The sequence below is a fragment of the Marmota flaviventris genome, chromosome 5 (genome assembly GCF_047511675.1).
Source record: "Marmota flaviventris isolate mMarFla1 chromosome 5, mMarFla1.hap1, whole genome shotgun sequence".
NCBI lineage: Eukaryota > Metazoa > Chordata > Mammalia > Rodentia > Sciuridae > Marmota > Marmota flaviventris.
In genome coordinates, this window is record NC_092502.1 from 120,025,685 (window position 1) to 120,047,547 (window position 21,863).

At 38.1% G+C, this 21,863-nt stretch overlaps 1 protein-coding gene across 6 annotated transcripts in view; it reads left to right on the forward strand.

Annotated features, from left to right (window-relative positions):
* Pde4d (phosphodiesterase 4D) overlaps positions 1–21,863 on the forward strand; it is a 1,072,337-nt gene that overhangs the window by 1,015,478 nt on the left and 34,996 nt on the right. For 4 of the 6 annotated variants that reach the window (XM_071612584.1, XM_071612590.1, XM_071612585.1 and 1 more), the window contains one exon: positions 2,822–2,934. In XM_071612584.1, coding sequence (XP_071468685.1) covers positions 2,822–2,934 — 113 coding nt within the window. Of the gene's footprint in view, positions 1–2,035; positions 2,736–2,821; positions 2,935–3,432; positions 3,633–21,863 lie in introns of those variants that run through there. The other 2 variants (XM_027938175.2, XM_071612587.1) reach the window with 2 other exon arrangements.

Sequence of the window (21,863 nt, forward strand, 5' to 3'; positions counted from 1 at the left end):
TGCATGAGGTCTCTAACCTGAAGCTTTCCTGAATTGCCTTTCCACATTAAAAAATAGAGGCTGAAATATAATACTTGGAACCATATCCTGCTAGGTCTGAGACCTGAATTTGTACTTCTGATTTCAGAAAAACTTTAGAAAGTTAAATGAAGTTGAGGGGTGGTGCGGGAGACATTTTATGTATTGGGAGGTCCCCTGGGTCTCAGGCTTTGAGAGAGTTGAATTGCAGGGGAGATGAATATAGAGAGTCAAACCTTAGAGATATGAGAGGAGGACTCCTGGCTTCATATGACTGAAAAGATGATAGTGAACACTTCCTGCACAATGCTATACCCATCTACTAACTATGGACAACTCAACTGACTATAAAATAAGTTAATTTCCTCTTACAATTTCCTATATCCCTATTTTATGTAGCAGAAGGAGGAAAAACAAACAAAGCCATGGAGTAGAGGTACCTATGGCAATTAGGTAATGCTATACTTACATATGGAAAGGATTCAGTAAATTGAAAATGGTTGCATTACAGCCATAGACTGAAACATTTGAGATCTTAGGTTGTGGGACTACAAGGGACTTTTCTATGTGTGTAATATTTTACTTTTCAATAGGAAGCATGTAATATTTTTATAGCCTTATAATCATGGAAAAACTATAGTCTTTTAAACTTACAATTTAAATTATCTTTAAGGTTGTTCCTTCTGTTATGGTTTAAAAAAAAAAAAAAAAAGTTAAATTTTAACCAGGCAAGGTTTAGGTGGTTGTTCATCCACCTAAAATATGTATTTACAGAGATACAGAGATTAGTGTGAAGGGGGCAGGTGGGGGGGGGGGGTTTGCACAGAATAAAAGAGACAAAACCTACAGTACTCAAAGTGAAGAGCAAACAGTTCAAGTATTCTAGATAACAAGCCACGTGGCACATGTAACAAATAGTTTGAAAGTTACTGTAACCTTTACAAATTTTCTGTAAAAACCTGTCTGGAAAGTCCCAGGATCCTGAAAGTTGGTCCATGAAATTCTTTGTTGTGCCACTGTTAATTTAAGCGCAGACTCTCTTCTTCATCAATATTGATAGATTGGAGGGCTCCCGAAAGGGACCCCACAACTTCATGTAAGCTTTTAAGTGTTTTTCTTTGAATGACAAAGTTTTATAAGATGGATAAGATGGACCCTTGGGACTTTGGGTTTTCTTTCCTTTGGAATGGCTTGTTTAATTCCATGCTAAAGCATGATCAATTTATGTTAAGGGAGGAGTGAACCATGGTCCCCTGGGTTGGCCCTTATAAACAGAACCATTTTGCCTACATTGCCTTTAGATATGGTCTTTTGTGTTTTACCGCTTTTGTAGTTTAGTCTGTACATGGTCGGGTAGAAACACCCTTTCCAGACTTTTGTCCTTGGCCTCACATCATCCTGGTCTTGTGCAATTCCACAAAGGAAGCACGTATTCAGGACATGTGTGAACTCCTCTTACTCTCTGGTTCATTCACGTCGTTGCTCCTTTAAGATAACTCTTAGGGTAACTCTTTATGTGAATAGGCAGCACAGTACATTGTCAGACTCTTAGGCTTTTGGACCTAAAAGCACAGTGTTTTGTTTATGTTCACCCCCCAATTTAGAAATCTGCTACTTAGCGGGGTGGGCTAGGTACTGAGAGAGTCTGCTTTTGATAGAAATGTTCTTATTCCCCCAACTCAGCTCCCTTAAAGTAAGTCCTAACCCCCAGAAAGCGAACCTCATAAACCCTAAAACATAAACCCTCAGAAACGATTTTGCGGGTCTTCAATAACCTCGTTCAAGCCTAGGAGTGAAAACTAGGAGGCTCTGGCAGTCCCGGAGACCCAGAGGGCCAACCGCTCGGCTGGATGTGCAGGGTCCCCGCGGGGCAGGTGCGCGATCGCACGCGCCTGCGCGTCGGGTCCCCCCTGAGCCCCGCCTGAACCCCACGGCGACCCCGGGCGGCGGGCTGCGGGTGCTCCACGCCGGGTTTTCCGCCGCTCTCCTCCTTCAGACAGCCCCAAAGCAGCCCTACAGACACGCTAGCACCCGCGCCTCCCCGGCTGCGCTTCAAAGAGAGTGGCGCCCGGCTGCACGGGGTGATGCCACGGCGAGGTGGCGGGGCTGCGGGGAAGGACACGGCGGGTGACACGGACAGGCTTTTGCAATTCGGAATCTTTTTGTAAGGGAGTTGAGGAGGAACCAGACAGTGCCGAGGGGCGTGAAGGGGAGAGTTCCCGGAAAGCCGCGGCTATGGAGCCGTGCTGCGCCCGCCGCCTGAGGACTTGAGAAAGAAAACAGGAAACGTGGTGGCCGCGCACCCGGCCACGGCTGATTCATTCGCTTCAAGTGCCGAGCATAAGGCTTGGCAGGCGGGGCGGGCGCGGGGCCGGGGACCGAGGAGACCCGGCAGTGGACCCGACGTCGTTCTGCGGGACGGCTGCTAGTCGTGCGCGCCATCCCTTTGCCATCCTCCAGAACTAGGACTAATACCCGCCGCGCTGTCCAAAAGTCGCATCGTGGTTATTCCACCTCCGTTCCCGTAATAAAAGTTGGCTTGTCGCACTTCGCACGCCCTCCCTGGGGGCCTACCCGCGACGTCAAGCTGGAGAAACTGAGCCTTCCAGTCGCGAACGGCCCCGCGGGTGGAGACTCAGCCCCCATCGAGCTGCCGGGTTTGGCAATATGAAGGAGCAGCCCTCATGTGCAGGCACCGGGCATCCGAGCATGGCGGGGTATGGCAGGATGGCCCCCTTTGAACTCGCTGGCGGCCCAGTGAAGCGCTTGAGAACTGAGTCCCCCTTTCCCTATCTCTTCGCAGAGGAGGCCTACCAGAAACTGGCCAGCGAGACCCTGGAGGAACTGGATTGGTGTCTGGACCAACTAGAGACCCTGCAGACCAGGCACTCTGTCAGTGAGATGGCCTCCAACAAGGTAAGTCCCTGCTCTACTGTCATTGATGCCCCTAGACTGCTGATTCCCACGCTGGTGAAGCACCAGTCCCTGTGGCCCCCGGGAAATACAGGGAGATATTTGTCATGCTCACTGCATGTTAGCTATTATGCTTTAGAAGAGAGGTTCTTGTTTCCATGCCTTCCTTCTCACTTTCACTCACTATAGGTAAATTACACATTTTGCAAAATCAACTTTGACATAGTTTGATCAAATATCCAGGACACAGGGTTCCTAAGTGACATTTTGCCCTTGCAACGAGAAACCCAGTAGGGTCTGTTGGCTTTGCATATTTAAAGGTATTCTTGAGATTCCTGGTTGGAAATAAGAGTTGGTGGATGTCAATGAAATCACTTGGATCTCACCACCTACTGCACTCAAACTCAGAACTTGGAACCTTAACCCTCATTTATCTAGTTGTCAGGATACCCTGTTAGACCTTTGCCTTTATATATTCTGTTGGCCATACACATTCATAGTTAGAAGCTTCATTATGATCATTGCCTTTTCTTTTGATCTTGAAGAAGACCAGATTTCCGAGGTCATTTAGTTTCAAGGAGGTTTCAGCTGGACATTTGTGCCATATGTACAAAAGTGCTGGTCTTGGCAGTTAATGGAATTTGGGGGACTGATAAGTAATCTTCAGTATGAAATAGCCATAAAATAGCCTGGAAGTTAAGGTAGAGTATTTTCAGTTTTGCTGCATTAAAAAAAAAAATAAGCCCTGTTCTTTTTGTCTATAGTTATGCAAGGAAATAAATTGGATTATGTGTGTTTTAATGATTGACTGGCTGAAGGGGCAGGAGAGGAGGCATGTGCATGTTGGATGCAGATATCTGAGGGATGCAGCTAGTAAGGACTGGTAATATTGTGTTCAATTAGTAATACTTGTTTCTTAAAGATACTTATGTGTTTTAGCCACCCATTTATTTGCAAGGTCAGGAAAGTGATGGTCATTTTACTCTTCATGTGTACATGTATTTCAGTGAGTGATGCTTTTTTTTTTTTTTTTTTAGCTTACTATAGTTTTTATCCCACCTGTTTTTTCCTCATGCAGTTTTTACAAAAACTGTAGCATCACAGATACTTGTCTTATCTGTTAACATTTCTTATATAGATAGCATTGCTGTTTAAGTAAAAAGTCGGCTTCAAGCAAATAAAAGGGGTCCCCAGCCACTGCTTGAAGTTAATAACCTGCCCATATGCATATTGACCTACCCATGTATACACTGATGATCAAATCAGGTTTTTTATTATATAAATTTGGGTCTCATTTCTAAATTTGGCATGGCTTCTCTTAGAATTGCTTTCTTATTGGGACTCTTAATTCCTGTAGTAGCATTAGATGCCATTGTTCTCATGTGGCTTAAAAAAATCTTATTTTTATAAACTAGAAATAGAGATTGTTTTTCTTTTTCATAATTTGATTCATAATAACATTCATAATAACAGGAGATGTATGCCAAATATCTCCAGTGTCCTAAATGCTGAGTGAGAGCATTCTGCACTGGACCTGATCTTAATTCTTTGTCTGTTAGATTGATTCTATGTAGTAAAAGGCAGAACAAAATTTGGTTATCTAGTGAGATGCATGCATTTATTTATGTTTTTGAGATGATTTGACAGTACTTTTTAAGCAAAATGTACCTGAAAAGCTAGTTCACTTTCCTTAAAACTCATATTCTTAATGATGAAACTTAGGTTTAAGTTTAAAAATTGATGTGAAATCGAACAATATATTGTGATTTCAACTGTGAAATAATTTATCTATACTTTAAGGAAAAAACATTTGGGGTCACAGCAATTGCTCAAAATGACAGCTTTCTTTTACAAGTACCAAATAAGAGGTTTTTTTTTCTTGTTTTTTTTTTTTTTTCTGCTTTTAAATCTTCTCTGTGATGGCTCTCAACTTTGAGTTAATTTACATGATTAGTGTGGAAGATAGGTATATTTGGTTGAAATAACCAAATAAATAAGAGAATACTTTTTCAAAGTGCAGTCATTTAGCTACGTTTATATCCTGTGGTTGAAAGATTATTGACACGACACTTGGGTCAACCAAAGCTCTTGCTTCAACTTTTAATTTCTAGGCTGTTCATTTCTTTTTTAACTTATTCATTTTTAAATTTGTGTTATGCTCACATAATTTTTTATAGATGAAAAAGAATTAAAACTAAAGCTCTTGGTAAAGTTTGTAAAGTTACCAAAGCCACAAGAGCTATAAACTGAGCTGGAGCAGCTGATCTGAAAGTCCCTGTGAGTGGTGCCCTACCTTCAGTCTGGACTGGAAATGCAGACAATTTGTTTCACACCGTCTCTCTTGAGTATGAATGAATGAATCTGCAACATTGCTTTTTGGTTATTAGTCTTATTGCCATCCATTCTGTCAGGGTTTATCTTTGGCCATGGAAAAGTTTTCCCCTTTCTTGAGATATTTAAAATTATACTCTAATAGATTAAAAAACACAATAAAAACGCTAGTAAGAAACCAGGATTTTAAAGTGATAATAGTAAATACTAATTATGAGATGGATTTGGGTGCTGGGAAGAAGGAAACTGATTGCTCAAATCCATTTAACAAGTTGGGTTAACAATTTATATATTTTAAAATTTTAATAAAAGAAACCTTATAGTAATTTAAAAATATTGATTTAGAAGTAACTAGCTATATTTTCTGTATTGGTTTTATACTGTACATACTGCTTATTGATGCTATTGAGGTAGGAACATTATTGAATTCTTGGCCAAGGCCAGTTGGCTTGTAGGATGCTTGTACCAATTTGGTAAGAGATTCCAGATGGCATTTAATTTGAGTGATTAAATCTATAGCATTTACCTTCATAAGCACATTAATCTTCCTGAGAGTTGTACAGATTTCCTTGGGAACCTCATTGTTACAATTGAGGGAAATTTTAGTGAGTTATCAGAGCTTTTGGAGGCAAATGAACCCGGAAGTTCATGGTTTTGTTCCTTGCTAGCTGAGTTACATTAGCAACTTAAGCCTTTTAGCTTCAGTTTCCTTGGCATAATATAGGCATAATAACAGATACTTTTAAAGGTCAATGTAAGAGTTTAAAGAAAAAAAAATACATATATATATATATATATATATATATATATATATATATATATATGTATATATATTTAACAGCAAGCTAATTCAGTGTCTGTCAAGAGTAGCATTATATCTGTTGTTACTGGTATTATTTAGGGATCAGATCAGACTTTACTTATTGCCTATTCCACCATACTGATTTAACCATACGGATTGCCTATTTAAACCATAAGTTATGCTAGACACTTTGTTTCATAGATATTTTTATAATTCTTAGGTAACTGTAAAATTCTATTAGAAGATTTGAAGTCCTTATTAGAAGTTTAGTCTTTTAAAAATAATTCAGCTATGAAATTCCAGACAGAAAAACTAATTATTTTATCTGTTTTACTGTAAAACTGAAAACAAAAGCCATATAAATCTTTAGAACATGTAAAATGTCATGTAGGTTGGTGGGCACTTTTCCATCCTTTTATAGATTTTGCAAAGTAAAGTGCCTTTCTGGCAAAAATATCCTTTAATGTGGAATAGTTTCATAGTATTTTTGGTTTTCTCTCATGGAAAGTGTATTGAGGGTAGAAGGAGTGACAAGGAGGGCAGGAATCTGGCCCTCAGGACTTTCAAAGACTGCAATGGAACCCGGTAACTTAATTCTCTTGTGACCTAACAATGCACATTTCACCAGGCCTTCAGTGTAAGTGCAGTGATGTTTAAAAGAGAAAATGAAATAATTGTGGATTCTTTCTACCACATACCCAGATAAAAAAATGCATTTTGTTTCTCCTCTCTAATTTTGGGGGCAGTTCCGAGGCTTGGCATTGCTGGAAACTACTGGCCTTCAAGTTGAAAGTCTGTCTTGATATTAGGATTCAAGTGTCCTTCTAAGAGACTTCAGGTTGTCCTATAATTCATTCCAGAGGTGCTTAGGCCAGTTTGCAAATGTGGATATGACTTCTTTATAGAATTTATTTGTCTCTTTGGTTTTTAGTAATTATCCCTAGTATGTTTCTGTTGCCTATAAATTAAATTGCTTTCCTGGGGTGCTTTTTCTTAGAGCTTTCCTTGGTTGCTCCCCCTGCTGCTTTTTGATTGTCAATACACAGCATGGACTAGCACTTTCTGGGACTGCTGATATATTTGATGGGCAGGAGGTCTGCTGGAAGGAATATGATATGTTCATAGAAGTGGCTCATCTTAAGGTATTTCTGCACTGCATAAGTAAAAGATAACTCAGAATAGAAATCAGTGTTGAATTTTTGCTAAGAAGGAACTCAAGTTAATTGAAAAAGACATTTTTAATTTATGGAACATTATAGCAACACTTGTTTTCTACATTAAAATATTAAATTTAGAAAAAAGAATCGCTGAGAGTTAATTGAGGAACCTAAAGAAAAACTCTAAATTTTAAAAAAAGTCATGTTTAACAACTTTTTGTTGTTTTCTTGAACTTGATATGTGCTCCTTCATCCATTTAATAAAGGTAGATTTTAGGAAAGACTTTTGTAACTTACATATAGCTTCTTAAAGTGAATACAAAAGGATTGAGAAATCCTGTCTTTATAAAAAATGTTCTTTTTATAAAGTAATAATAGAAAGAAGGAAGCACTTTTAATGGGTATTTTTGTTTTATTGAATATTAAGTTAGTTGACTTTAATTCAGCAAGACACTAAGGTTAAAAGGAAAAAAAAAGTTATCTCTGTTGCCATCTACTCAGTTCTAGTGTCAGTAAGCTTAAATATCCCTAACACTCAAATTATCAAAAATTCCTCATTTTTATGACTCAAGAAATTAATCATTGCTAGAAAAATTGCTTTCATTTATTACATGTTGATTTGATTCATGGGAAATGGTAGCTCCAACTGAGAACATTATGAACTCTTCACTTTTTAAAAATATATATATTTAAAACATAAGGCTTAACTAAGATAAAATAGTATTGTTACTAGTATTATAGATAGATTAAATAAACTTTTCTCTGAATAACAAGGATGATAATGCTTTTGTTCAATTTAAGATTTTTGCAGTGTCACATGGATTGTCACTGTTTTAAAAGATATATATATATATATATATATATATATATATATATGGTAGAAGTGAAATGTGGTTAGTGTCATGATTTTTAGTTGCTCCATAAAATCGGTAGAGCTTGATTTTCTCTTGTTTAGTAAGGGAGATCAGCTTTTTTAAAGCTGCTCATTGCTGGGGTTTATTGTGGCTCTAGTAGGGCAATAGTTCTACTCCTAGTTACTTGTCATCATAGCTTAATTGGCATAGTTTGAAATCTTTCTAGAAAATGGACAGACAGTCTTTCATTTTAATAGTCATATGAGCTTATTATTATTTGCCCCAGGGATAGAACCTAGGGGTGCCTAACCACTGACCCACATCCCCAGCCCTTTCTTTTTATTTTTTATTTTGAGACAGGGTCTTGCTAAGTTGCTTAGAGTCTCACTAAATTGCTGAGGCTGAACTTAGAGCCTCACTAAATTGCTGAACTTGTGATACTCCTGCCTCAGCCTTCTGAGCCACTGGGATTACAGGCCTGTGAGAAACACCATGCTGTGCTAGTCACATGAGTTTTGAAAGAAGACATTTAATTTTATTCCCTCTAACAGGAATGGGGGATGAACCTTGATATTTGCTTAAACCACAAATGGTTCTGTGTTCATTAGGAAATTAGTTAAACTACATTAATAGCTAAAATAATGATAGGTTTATATTCTTTAAAGAATACTTTATTTTTAAAAGAATATTTATCTTTATTCTTATTTTATATTCTGAGTTTTGTTATTGTTTTGCTTACTTTGTATGTGATAAAGACAAGTGATATTTACCTCCTGACCTGGAGTGTGCACCAATGATACTTAGGGCAACTTTGCAGAATGGAAAGAACTTAGATGTTTTTTTGTCAGGTGAATTTGGTTTCAAATTTCAGCTTTGTTGTTTCCTACTTAATAGTTTGGGCAAATGCCTCACCTCTCTGAAGTTCTATTTTTTTTCATTTATAAGTAGAGATAATAGAGGGGAAATAAGTTGAAATGTTGTGAGAATAATAGCTATAATGTGTTTGGTGCATAACACATACTGGATGTTTCATAAATTATATGTGCTCACTTGTCTGGAATATACACAAAAAAACAAGATCAATAAAACCTTGTGTTTTATACTCCTTGCAATGTAAGAATGTAATATTTCTTGTTTCTATTCTGTAAGGAATTACAGTCTAAATTATAATCTTAATTAGTGTTTCTTAAACCATCATGTCTGTATACACCATCATTTCTGAATACATTCATATCTGCCATTGTATGTTAAAGGTTTAATTTAAAACAATTTATTTAAAAAACATAAATACTTACCTGAACACCTTATTTTTTTCTAATATATATTAAAATTAATATATGACAAGAAAGCATTTATTTGAAGGCCACCTTACAACATTTAGCTTACTACTTATGGACAGTGGCCATATTTTTGGACATAGTCATCTGAATTTGTAACAAAAACATTATTTAAAGTCATTTTTAGTTAGAAAGATTTGTTTGGTTTAAACAACCTACCCTGTTCTTTCTCTGCCTTCAGTGGAATTTCCCTTCTAGAAGAAATGGCAAATTTCTTCAATAGAAATCTCTCATTCATTAGATACTCATTCCTCAGGTAGAACGGTCTGTGGATCTTTTTTTTTATTTTATTTTTAATTTTTTATTGTGGGTTGTTCAAAACATTACAAATTTCTTGACATATCATATTCCACACTTTGATTCAAGTGGGTTATGAACTCCCACCTTCACCCCATACACAGAATGCAGAATCACATCAGTTACACATCCATTGATTTACATATTGCCATACTAGTGTCTGTTGTGCTCCGCTGCCTTTCCCATCCTCCACCCTCCTTGACCACCCTTCTATAGCCAGGCTGCCTGGGTTGGACTCATTCTCTGCCTTATATTCAGAGTACATGGGCCCACTTTCCCTTTGTGCTTCAGCTTCTTCATCTGTTAAATAGTGGCTGTGATGATTTGATGAATTGAGAGATGAGAATTATTGAGACAGGAACATGGTAAATACTGAGTATGTTAAGCCATTTATTTCCAGCTATAAAGGAATATTATTAGTCCTTCTTAAAGTCCTGCATAAAGCAGTGGAGGGTTTTCTTTTTCATAAATGAATATATCTCTGTAATTCCTCTGAATGAAACTGGAACTAACAGAGGCTCACAATCTCTTATTAATATTTAATGTTAATAAAAGTATATTGAGAACCTAGCCCGTGTTTCCACCTCTCAACATCTGAACCATCTTGTACACCACAAATATTTTCTCATTCTGTCAGGTGAGAGGACCTAGAAGCAACCACACCCTGGTAGTATGAGTGCACCTAGCACCCCACCCCCATTTTAATTTCTAACACTACTGTCCTGTAAAAGATAGCAGGATTCCTTACAGAAATGGCGGATTCTAGGGACTGAGGCAGGACATATACAATATGAGCCTGGAGCATCTTGTACTGCCAGAAAGTAAGGATGTGATCAAACAAACAAAATCATATACTAATGTGGGGACCTATAAGTGGGATACAAGAGCAAACTCAAAGAGCTCTAATTGTCAAAGCTGGAACAATACATGCAAAAAAAAGTAGTACTATATTAATACTCAAAATATAATATAAAAACCCCTGAGTGCATGTTGATAGAAATAATTGATTGAATAAATAATTAAATTGGAGAAGATTGGCAAATCTCCTGTGTAGGAGAATTCAAAATAACATATAGATAGATTCTGCACCCACAAAGAGGAAGAACATAGCTCCCCTCTCCTGAAGTATGGGCTGTGCATATTGACTTCCTTCCAAATGGTACTCTGTGAAAAGGGGATAAAAAGTAACTCTACAATAAGAAACTCAACAGATACTATCTCAGCCATGTTGTCAAGATCAACACTGACAATGATACAGTCATGTTAAGAATCTGTTTCCTTGATATGATCTGATTAAAGTGGTATTTTGCACCTATGATTTTCCATGTCATCTGCAATTAACCCCAGTCTAATCATGAGAAAAATATCAGGCAAATTCCATTTGAGGGATATTCTACAAAATACCTGACCAGAACTCCTAAAAACTGTGAGAGTTATTAAAAATGAGAAAATTTTAAGAAACTTAAAGCCAAGAGGAGCCTAAGGAAACATGGTAAGTAAATATAACGTGGTATCCTGTGTGAGATCCTGGAACAGAGAAAGAACACTAAATGAAAGCTAAGGAAGTCAGAAAAAAAAGTGTGGAATGAAGGCATCAATATGAGCTCAGTAATTGTGACCTATGTGCCATACTAATGTAAAAAAACTGACCGTAGAGTATAGGGGATTTTCTGTACTGCCTTCACAAGTTTTCTGTAAATCGAAAAATTTGAAAACAAAAAAGGTGATGTAAGAACTCCTCTAGGCCTGTCTGGAATGCTGACCTCGTTCTGAAGCCTGTTTTGTCCTGTCTCCTCCTGAGTCTTTCTCCACAGCCCCCTCCCCCATTGGATATTCCATCTATCTTCTTTGACTTTCCACAAGATTTTATCTGGGATTCTCTTCACTGTTAGTACAATATGTTGCCTCTGTTTTATTGTTCTGATGAGGCTGTCTACACTGCTTTTAGTCTAAACCCAGGGAGTGTCAATATCATCCTTTGTTAGGTAGTCAGGTAAGTTAGTACAGGGCTCATGATAGTAGTTAATGTAAATGCCATTTCTAGCTTGGACTGGTAGACTAAGAGTCAAAGCATTATCATTCCTGCCTTTTAAGAAAGTGTTTTTCGTTCATTGACAAAAGAGTTCCTAGTATTTCTCCCTTAAGAATCTGAGTTCTGCTTCTAGAGAACTCATCTCTCAGAAATGTTATCGCAGGATATACTAGATTAGCCTTATCTCATTTGAATTTAAAGTTTATAGTGTTCAGGCAAAAGCCAGATGGACCATATTCATATCTGCAAACTGTTTTCTGTCATATCTATTTTAGCAATAACCTCGTTTTTATTAGATCCTTTTCAGTTGGAACTATCTGAATGCTCTCTCTTCTAGTTTTGATGAAAAGGGGTGTGTGTGTGTGTGTGTGTGTGTGTGTGTGTGTGTAGAGAGAGAGAGAGAGAGAGAGAGAGAGAGAGAGAGAATCTTTTTTACCTTTTAGGGTCTATTCTGTCAGGTTCTACCTAGCATGTGCTTGAGTTCCCGTCCACATCTAGGGGCTGCTGCACTGTAATCCCTACTGTCGCAGCCTCTGGCTCTTATTCCTGGCAAGCAGTTAGCCGTGCAGACATAGGCACCATAGTAGGAAACACCTCTGCCTGTCATAAACAGGTCTGGAAAGTAGAAAGCACAGGCACGATGGGGATGTAACCATAGCAACAAGGCAAAGATGCGGCTGCCATATTGGAGTAAGTTCAGACCCATGGGTGCCTTCTCCACTTCAGAAAATAACTGCTTGATTTTAATGTGTGTTCTCTGTACATAGCAGTGTTCTGGTTGCTTTGTTTTTGTTTTAGACAAATATGAATGAGCATTACTCATATTAATTATTCATAATTGTCTTACAGAAATACTCTCAAAATATTTTGAGGAAATGTTTCAGTGTTTCCTTTTGTTATTCTGTTTTAAAATGTTACCTGATCCTTCTAATTCAAACTCACTGAAGAAGGAAGAACAGTGAGAAGTTAGAGAAAAAACATAAAAATGATTGTGTACCTTTTAAAAGAATTATAAAATATACTGAATTACACAGAATTACAAAGAAAATATTTTTTTCTTAGTAAGGTGATATTGTATTTTTTATGCCTATAAATCAACTCTACATTTTAGAAAAGGAGTACTTGAGCAAGATAGGCTGTATTTGATGTTTGCTAGTTTCATTTTTCTATCTTCAGGAAAAAATAAACTGCCTTTAACAATTGATGGACTTTGAAGCAATAATTTAGGAAGAGAATAAATTTCAATTTGGGGAGGGCTTTCACAGTTTAAGAGAATTCTTTCGTGGGTGCTTTAATTATGTATACGTGATTTAAATGTCATTATTTTCAGGGAAGCCCTGTTTCACGAAAAGAGGCTAAAAGTTGCATAGAGTGAACAAAACTATGCTTTGCTCCGTGCCTTTCATAGAAGTGGTATTTAGTGAATATTCATTGACTAGTCCCTTCCCTTTTTTTAAATAAGCACCTATCCTCTTCCATCTTTTTGGATATTTCAAGTCATTTTCAGCATATGCTGTGATAAGGATGAAACATTAATATTCTCTTTAGTGTATGTTTTTATTTTCTTTCTTTGTTTTCTTAATGTTATATTCTCAGCACGATCTCTTAGATCTTCATAAGAGTAGTGATAATTGGGTTTCAGTAACTCATGAGGAATCTTTTACTAGAAATAGGCCTATTTATTTTCTTTACATCAGGAGAAGATTAGTTTAGTTTTTCCTGAAAGATATTTGGGCCTAAATCTTAATTTTGTTTTAGTGCTAATGAGAAGTGAAATGATTAAAGGGAACAGAGTTTGTGTTATGACACAGTTAATTCCAATATGAAAGGAATTTATTATCTGAAAAGTCAAATTCAGTGGAAGAATCAATTACTCATTGTATCAGTGTTTCCTTTTGTTATTCTGTTTTAAAATGTTACCTGATCCTTCTAATTCAAACTCACTGAAGAAGGAAGAACAGTGAGAAGTTGGAGAAAAACATAAAAATGATTGTGTACCTTTTAAAAGAATTATAAAATATACTGAATTACACAGAATTACAAAGAAAAGACTCAATGCCAAACATTATAGTATTATCCATTTGGTCCATAAACAATCTTTGACTACCACTGGTCGGGAAACTCTCGTATGTGCCTTACCTTCTAATGTAAGGCATGATTTTCTTTATTTTCCCATACCTCAAAACTTAAGTTTCTAATTTAGTCCTAGAAATAGTATACTATATATGAAAACAATTTCTCCCATTTCTAAAGATGAAAACCTGAGGCTCATTTAAATTTACCTAAGATCCATGTGGAGGGAGCACTTGTGCAATACTGGGGGAGCCCAGGGCCTTGTGCAGGCAGGCTAGCAAGTGCTCTGCAGGGATTTTAGTAGGTGTAAAGGTAATTATTTTTTAGATAAAGTGTTGGGTGAACATAGAGACATAAATAAGTGTTTGTTCTCAGGCTACATGTTCAAAATATTCCAAACATTTTAAAATATGTATTTAATGAGTACTGGATTCCAAAATAGCAAGAGCAATTTCAGCAAAAGCTAATTCCTCAAGGGGAATCCTGTAGTACATCTTGTTCTGCCTTCCTTCTCTCAGTTATGTCAAATGGGCACAAACCTGACCTGGCCCCTTCCTCCTAAGAAGAACATGATGTTGAGACAGTGTGTCTGGTCGGGAGCCACCCTGGCAGGCAGGTGGTTAACTGGTCACAGATATAAATGAAAGGATAATGAGGTTGGTGAGATGAGGAAACCAAATGACGAAAGCAGATCTATAATGCCAAGCTGGCAGAGAATCTAAGGATATTGGTGGTGAGGAAGGCAACAACAGAGAAGGTGTAAGAAAGTTTAGGGTTTTAAAAATAGCCTGTTACTATGAGGGTGCTTTGAAAGTCTGTTTTCATCTAGGGACAAAATGGGAAAGGGAATGTGGACCAATGGATGGTGGGAGGGATGAAAAATGAGGGAAAGAAAGGTTGCAAGAAATACAGAGAAGCTATTAGCGTGCAATGAGGGCAGGAGGAGTGGGAGAAGGCAGAACATCTGATCCCGCTGGCCTGGGGTCAGGGCTCTCCTTGGCTGAAGGCAAAGGAACCGGTTTCTGTTCCTGACCCCCTTCTGCCTCAGGGTTTGTATGGTGAAATCTGGTTGTAATGCGCCTTGGGGACAGCTTTGAAGAAAAAAGAAATCCCACAGGTCAACAAGAGGGTGCGAATGTTTTAGGGAGGATGATCAGCAGCAGCTTTGGGGGAGGAGGGGAGGACTGACTAGCTTGGGGAGATTTACAGACAGTGTATTTCATGAGATTCAGGTCTCTGTTAGCACTAAGAGCTGGTGTCATCTCCTTCACCTGTTGCCTCCTTGAGTGGTAGCCCAGTAGCAGCATGGGTGGGTTGCTAAATCCAACGGCTGGGCTATCCCCTAAGGATCCTGGTGCCCAGGAGTGAGGAAAGGGAATAGTTGAAGGGTACGTGACAGCAAGGTACAAGCTGCAATAGGGTGAAAAGAGACCATGTCCATATAAATATCAGCTGATTCACTGTAATAGACTTGTTAGTTAACTTACATGCTAGGAGAGTAAAATGGAACAAAATAGCAAATTCTCAATTCTCCTTTAAATCATTTCCTAAATTCTGATGAACTTAACGACTTCTTTTCTGGGTATAAATCTGCTCCACACTAGAGTTAGGACCTTGGACCATTAATTTACTCTAACCCCTTTGAGCCTCTGTTTTCTCTATAATCAAGACAACACAAGCTACCTCATTGGACTGTTGTGAAAATTAAATAAACACTTATGTAAAGTACGTAGTGTGCTGCACACACATGGCAGGCACTATGGCCTGTCTTTAGTAGGGATGATGACTGTAACTATTTTTAAACTTAAAAGGTCAATTTTATATGCTGCCATATAGGTAACCCAATGCAATTGGGGCTTGAATCAACAGACTGGGAGAGGGCTTACAGAGTGTGCCTTTGAAATCCTGATACCCAGTCATGGTGATTTATGGGACCTTACCAGCTTGCATATGTGATGCCCACAGATTTGTTTACTTTAGTGTTATCTTGGTTACCTAGCACCCAATGATGGCATGTTTTTATTTACACTCTTGCTGACTACTTAATTAGGTTGGCTCTAAAAGGATACTATGAAGGCGGCCACAAAAAAAGACTTACTAATGTTATAAAAGCTGTATGTAGATCTTCATTTATCTGTCTAAAAATTGGTCCTTTGCTTGTGCTTTGTTTTTCGCTACCCTGGATGACCTCCAAAGCCCCTTCAAATGATTTTTCTGATTCTGTGAAAAGCGAAGTCATGATTTAAAAATGTGTCCAATATCAGACAAAGTGAAGATAACAAGTGCTTTTTCCTGGTGAAAGTAGAAATGAACTAGAAGTAGACCCTTTAATCCTTGCAGATTAAAAATGACAATCCAGCTGAGAAACACAAGTGTGGATGAGATGACCTTGAATCCAATGCCAGCCCCATGATGAGGTCTTAGTCATGAGTCTGACACTAGATATAACCATCAAGAGAAAACTTCCCTAGTGGTGCAGTTGTTGTAAGGGTTGACCATGAGTCACTGCATAGGCGATTGGTTCCTTTCCATTTTCCACTTAATGTCAGCCACGTTGCAGAGAAATCAAACTTCAGTTTGCTTAATAATCTCTCTTTTTCCATCTTCAATTCCATAATTCCTTAGGGATTTATGAGATCTACCTGTTATACAGATATAACAAAATAACAAGGAACAGCCAAGTGAAAGTAACCAAGGACAACAGAGTTCTGTGTTTCAGGGCTTTGATCTTATGGAGAATACAGACTTGGTCTTGTTAGTCATTTTTTAGCCCTGATTTGGGGTTATATGGGCACCATCACTTTCAAATGACATTTTTAATTTGGTATGTCTCTCTTACTTTGTTTGATCCTTGACCATTCTCTAGAGGAGATACCACTTTCATGTGGGAAATAAACAATTAGGAGGGTTTGGTTTTGTTTTGCACATTTTGGCTGCAGTCAACCACGTTCAGGTTTCAGGCTTTCACTGAGGTGTTGTTTTATACTTTTGTTTTAGATGGCAGGATATCTATCTGCTCAAGGTTCTTAGAGGAGAAATGAGATCTTAACATAGGCGTATTTTATGCAAACAGGCAGGTACACAAGTACCAAAGCATACAGACATACCACTGAAAATATAGCTAGCCTTCTAAGTCAGCCTGTTGCATTTTAATGGGTCACAGAGTGCTTTAGGGTGTCCAGTCCTGTAGAGAAGTTCCACACATAGGACTAGAATGAGAAGCATTCCAGGGTACATGCTACTTCAGCATCTGGATCGTGAACATTGAGGATTCCTATTAGTTGCTAATGAAGAAGGAGGTATATTCTTGGGGCTAGAAGAAATTTGGGTAGGATAAAATACCCTGTAGGTTTAGTGTTATTGTATATTTGTGGGGAGGGGGATGAGTGGGTATCATGGAAGCGTGAGCCTGGCTGAACAATCTGATTTTGAGGCCAGAACAGGGGTGAGAAATGCAGATTGGGCCCCATGGCAGATTGCCTTAAATGCCCAGCTAAAACATGAGCAACTCTCCTATAAATCCTGCAGAGCCTTGCATTTGATTATAAGGATAATATTAGAAAGGAAATAGAACAACCAAGTGATTTGGGGAGGGTAAATCTGGTAAAAGTGTACAGGATGGATCCTACTGAGGGGACATATTGAACGTAGGAAGAGTCTGTTAGAGAATTAGCTACTAGAGTGACAAGGGCCTGAAGTAGGATGGGAATGAAAAGAAAAGATGGGCAGGACAAAGATTGCATGAGGAATGGTGACGGGACCTACAGGACTGCAGGGCTACAGCCAGAGGACAGTATGAAACTCTAAACTCAAATAATGGGAAAGATAATAGTCAGCAGATCAGGAAGAGAAGCCAGATTGAGATGGGGGCTGTTGGACAATATCTTAGTTAAACTTTTAGTCATGAGATAGAGGTGAGACTCCATGTCTAAGTTGCAATGCACTCTGGGCCTTCAATTGTCAGGCCTGGTTTTCCAGGAAAAAGGCAAGATTCTACTAGAGTTTTGCCTCCACAGAGTTGATAGCTGGAAGCCTTCAGACTCATCTGTAAAACGGGGATAATGCTAGCGCTCACTCATAAGGTTTTTATTAGAAATAAATGAGATAACGCCAGTAGTATAGCCAGCACCATCTTCAGCACATAGTAAACACTCAATAAATTTGAGCTTTTATTATTCTTTTATTATGAGTTTTAGGGAAAGACAGTTTTGTGGATTGTTAGGACTGGTATTCTGGAGGCTTTTGAAGCCCTCTACTTGGAGTCTTTTCTTACTACCCCAGATGGGAGAGTGTGTGTTCTGATCCACATACTTGCCTCCCTATCTGTGGGGGGAAGTGACTGCCTGGGCTGTAATTGATCATGTCCAGCTGTTGATCACCGTTAGTCAGGTCTGTAATGCTTTTACATGAACAGTTATGGATCTTGGCTACTCTTCTCTTCATTGACACTCCTATAATACAATCCCTGAGCTGGATTTTGCTTTCATTTGCTGGGTCCATTGTGAAATCAGTCTTAAGGGGTCTATAAAGAGCTTCTTTTGAAGAATGGTATGAACCCAGTGTATTATTCTGCATTCACCCAGAGTGAAATATCCTTCTTTACATTTGTCAGAAAAATATCTTGTTGTGTTTGAGATCTCCAGGAGCAGTCTTGTCTGGCTTGGGTGATTTTGATAACTTCTAGACAAACCACTGGTACATAAACCTTTGGGTAGGTATAATGGTAGCCATCTTAAAACAACCTTTATATCTATATATCTATATCTTCATTTTGTTTATTTATTTTTATGTGGTGCTGAGGATTGAACCCAGTGCCTCACATCTACAAAGCAAGCTCTCTGTCACTGAGCTACAACCGCAGCCCACAACCTTTGTTTTTTGAATATTTTTTAAGTTGTCAATGGACCTTTATTATTCATTTATTTGTGGTGCTGAGAATTGAACTCAGTGCCTCACACATGCTGGGAAAGCACTCTACCACTGAGCCATAACCCCAGCCCATAAAGCAGCCTTTTTAATCAGAATGCTTTCTTTGTGACAAGTTTCAGTATTTCTGGCAATAATATAACTCACTGAGCTCCTGGCACATGCTTTATAGATTGTCCTAGATCACTACATTAACTCCAATTCCTCCACACAATTCCTTAGATAATATGCTGCCTGTTTCAGTGTTCATAGGAGGTGGGACTTTAAGTCAGCCAGAGTAACCTGTGTTCTATACCACGGTGCGTCTCATAAATCTCAGTCCCTGCTATTTAGTCACTGTGGCAAATGAAACAACAGAACAACCCATTGGTACACTACTTTTACCTGTTTCTTATGGCCTTCAGTTAAGTTTTCATTCATAAAATGTTTAAACAAGACATGGGACTAAAATTAAAATTTGTCCACTCTGAGTGCTCAACTCATAGATAATCTTGATTTCATCAAAATTTTCTATAATCAGTATTTCACATAATTTTGATTACATTGTGTGAGCAGTTGTTTGGGCTTTTGTAGTCCTAATCTACTATGATGAAAGGATTTTAAAAATGAATTATCTATTCTTGCCCCTTTGCTAGATTATTCTAAAACATTTTGAAAGATTTTGATGGAAGTGGTCTATCCTAATGTAATGTCTTTGGGGTCTTTGCTCTTTGGCACCTTTCCTTGTTCAGACCTCTTTAATGAACCTGGGGGTGAAAGGTGCAGAAGGTTCCTCAACAGTTAAAACTAAACCTTCATCTATTTAGGTGTTCCTATGCTTGGCTCTTAAGTCTCTTTTTTCTTCTTCATCTTCCTCCATATCTCTATGTCCCCTAGTCTTCTCCATCTCAGAGCAGGTGTTCATCAGAACAGAAGTTAGGAGTTAATTCTCTTCCTTATCTCATTCATCTGCCTTTACCCCTTTACAAGCCATCCCCTGTAGAAATAACTTTTCAAAAATGTGAATCGTTTTCAAAATCTACATGATATTCCATTACTTGGTGCTAGAACCTTCCAGGGGTATCCTCCCACCCCCTTGAAGGCTTCCAGGGTCCCACACCATCTTGCTTTCACTTGCCTCTGATATCATTCTCCCCTGTCTCCTGATTCCTTCAGCCTTGGTCTGTTCTGATTCATCTTTCTTTTTAAGTTCAATTGTATTTTAAAAACATTAAAACTGTACATATAAATGGGATACCTTGTGATATTTTAATACCAGTATATGTAGATAGATAGATAGATTGATTGATCGATTGATTCGGACAATCTATATAACATTTAAATCAGATTAAGCATAATCTATCTTTAATCATCTATCATTCATGGTGAAAACATTCAGAATCCTTTCTGCTAGCTTTTTGAAATGTAGCATTATCTATGTACCCTACTGTGCAATAGCACATCCTAACTCTGACTCCTGTCTGACTCTAATTTAGTGCCCATTGATCAGCTCTCCCTCCCCGCTTCTCTCTACTCTCTAGCCTCTTGTAACCACCATTCCACTCTAAACTTCCTCACATATGAGTGAGATCATATATGTGATACTTATCTTTTGTACCTGGCTTACTTCACTTAATTCTCCCCAGTTCCTTCCATGTCCTTGTGACAGGATTTTATTCTTTTTCTGCTGAATTATATTCCACGATGGATGTGTACCGCATTTTCTTTACTCTGTCATCACTTGATGGACACTTAGGTCGTGTTTCCGTATCTTAGTAATTGTGAGTACTGCTGCAATAATTGACTTCCTAGTTATTTGGGTCTCTTCTCAGATACTGTCTTCTTGATACAGTTTTTCCTCAATACTTAATCTTATGGTCACCATCACAGTATCATATTGCCTCTATTTTTTTTCATTAATTTTTTTTTCTCCTTCTTTGTCTTTCTGCTCCAGGAGTCGGAAGTTTACATGGGCAAAGAGAGTCTTGTCTTGTTATTACTGTGTCCCCGAGGCTGGTACACAGTAGCTGTGCAATAAATATCAGTGAGTGAATAGGTGAATGAAACCATCCTAAAAATCTTAAGTGTCTGATTTTTAAAGCCCATTGCTTTCATAGGAACTTTTAATGAAACCTAAGTACTATGGTTTTGTTTCCTTGTTAAGAATATCAACAGTTCGATAGAAGACTAAATCTGGGAAATGCCATGTCAAACCAACAAGGCAAGGTTGTGTGTCAAGTCCTTGGCAGAACCTTGACTATGCTAATGTACAGACTCCATAGAAGTTAGTGCCACGTTGAAGCTTTGTTTGACAGTGGAAATAGTCTTTACAAAGTGCTGCTTTGGATTGCTGTCCTTCACAACACATTCTGGGACATGCTGCCTTAGACAAAAGCTCATCCTAAAAGGGGAAAAAGCATCATATACTGACTATGAGGAAGCAAATTTATACTGACTGTAAAGAGACCAGGCTGGAAAAAATAGAAAACTATGAAAAAAAATAAAATAAAAGCAAAAGGATTCAGAAGGAATACTCCTATTGAGGCTCTTCAGTTTTGTGCAAAAAGTTGTGCCCATTTTAATGGATTTTTCTGTCCCTCATAGTTGGCATAGTATTTGACCTAGGATGAGTACACAATAATTATTTGTTGCCTTTTCATTGATGAACAAATAATAGTGGCCCAGGGTCACCATTTGTGTGTTGATTTTGTTCTGCAATTTCACCAAATTCATTTATTAGTTCTAACAGATTTTTGTTTTCCTGTATGTGGTCTTTTAAGGCTTTTCTGTATTTAAGATCATGTCTGCAAGAAAGGACAGTTTGACCTCCTCCATTCAAAATTGGATGCCCTCTCTTTCGTTCTCTTGCCTAATTGCCTCTGGCTAGGACTTCCAGTACTATGTTGAATAAAAGAGGTGAAAGTGGGCATCCTTGTGCTGTGCCACATCTTAGAGAAAAAGTTTTCAACTTTCCCCATTTTGTATGAGGTTACCTTGAGTTTGTCACATATGGTCTTTATTGTGGTAGGTTCAAACTTTTGTTGGAATTTTTTTTTTTTTTTTGATGTTGAATTTTCTCGATTGAGGTGAATCCTACATGATTTGGGTCCTTCATTCTGTTTGGGGTATATCTCTCAGGAGAGT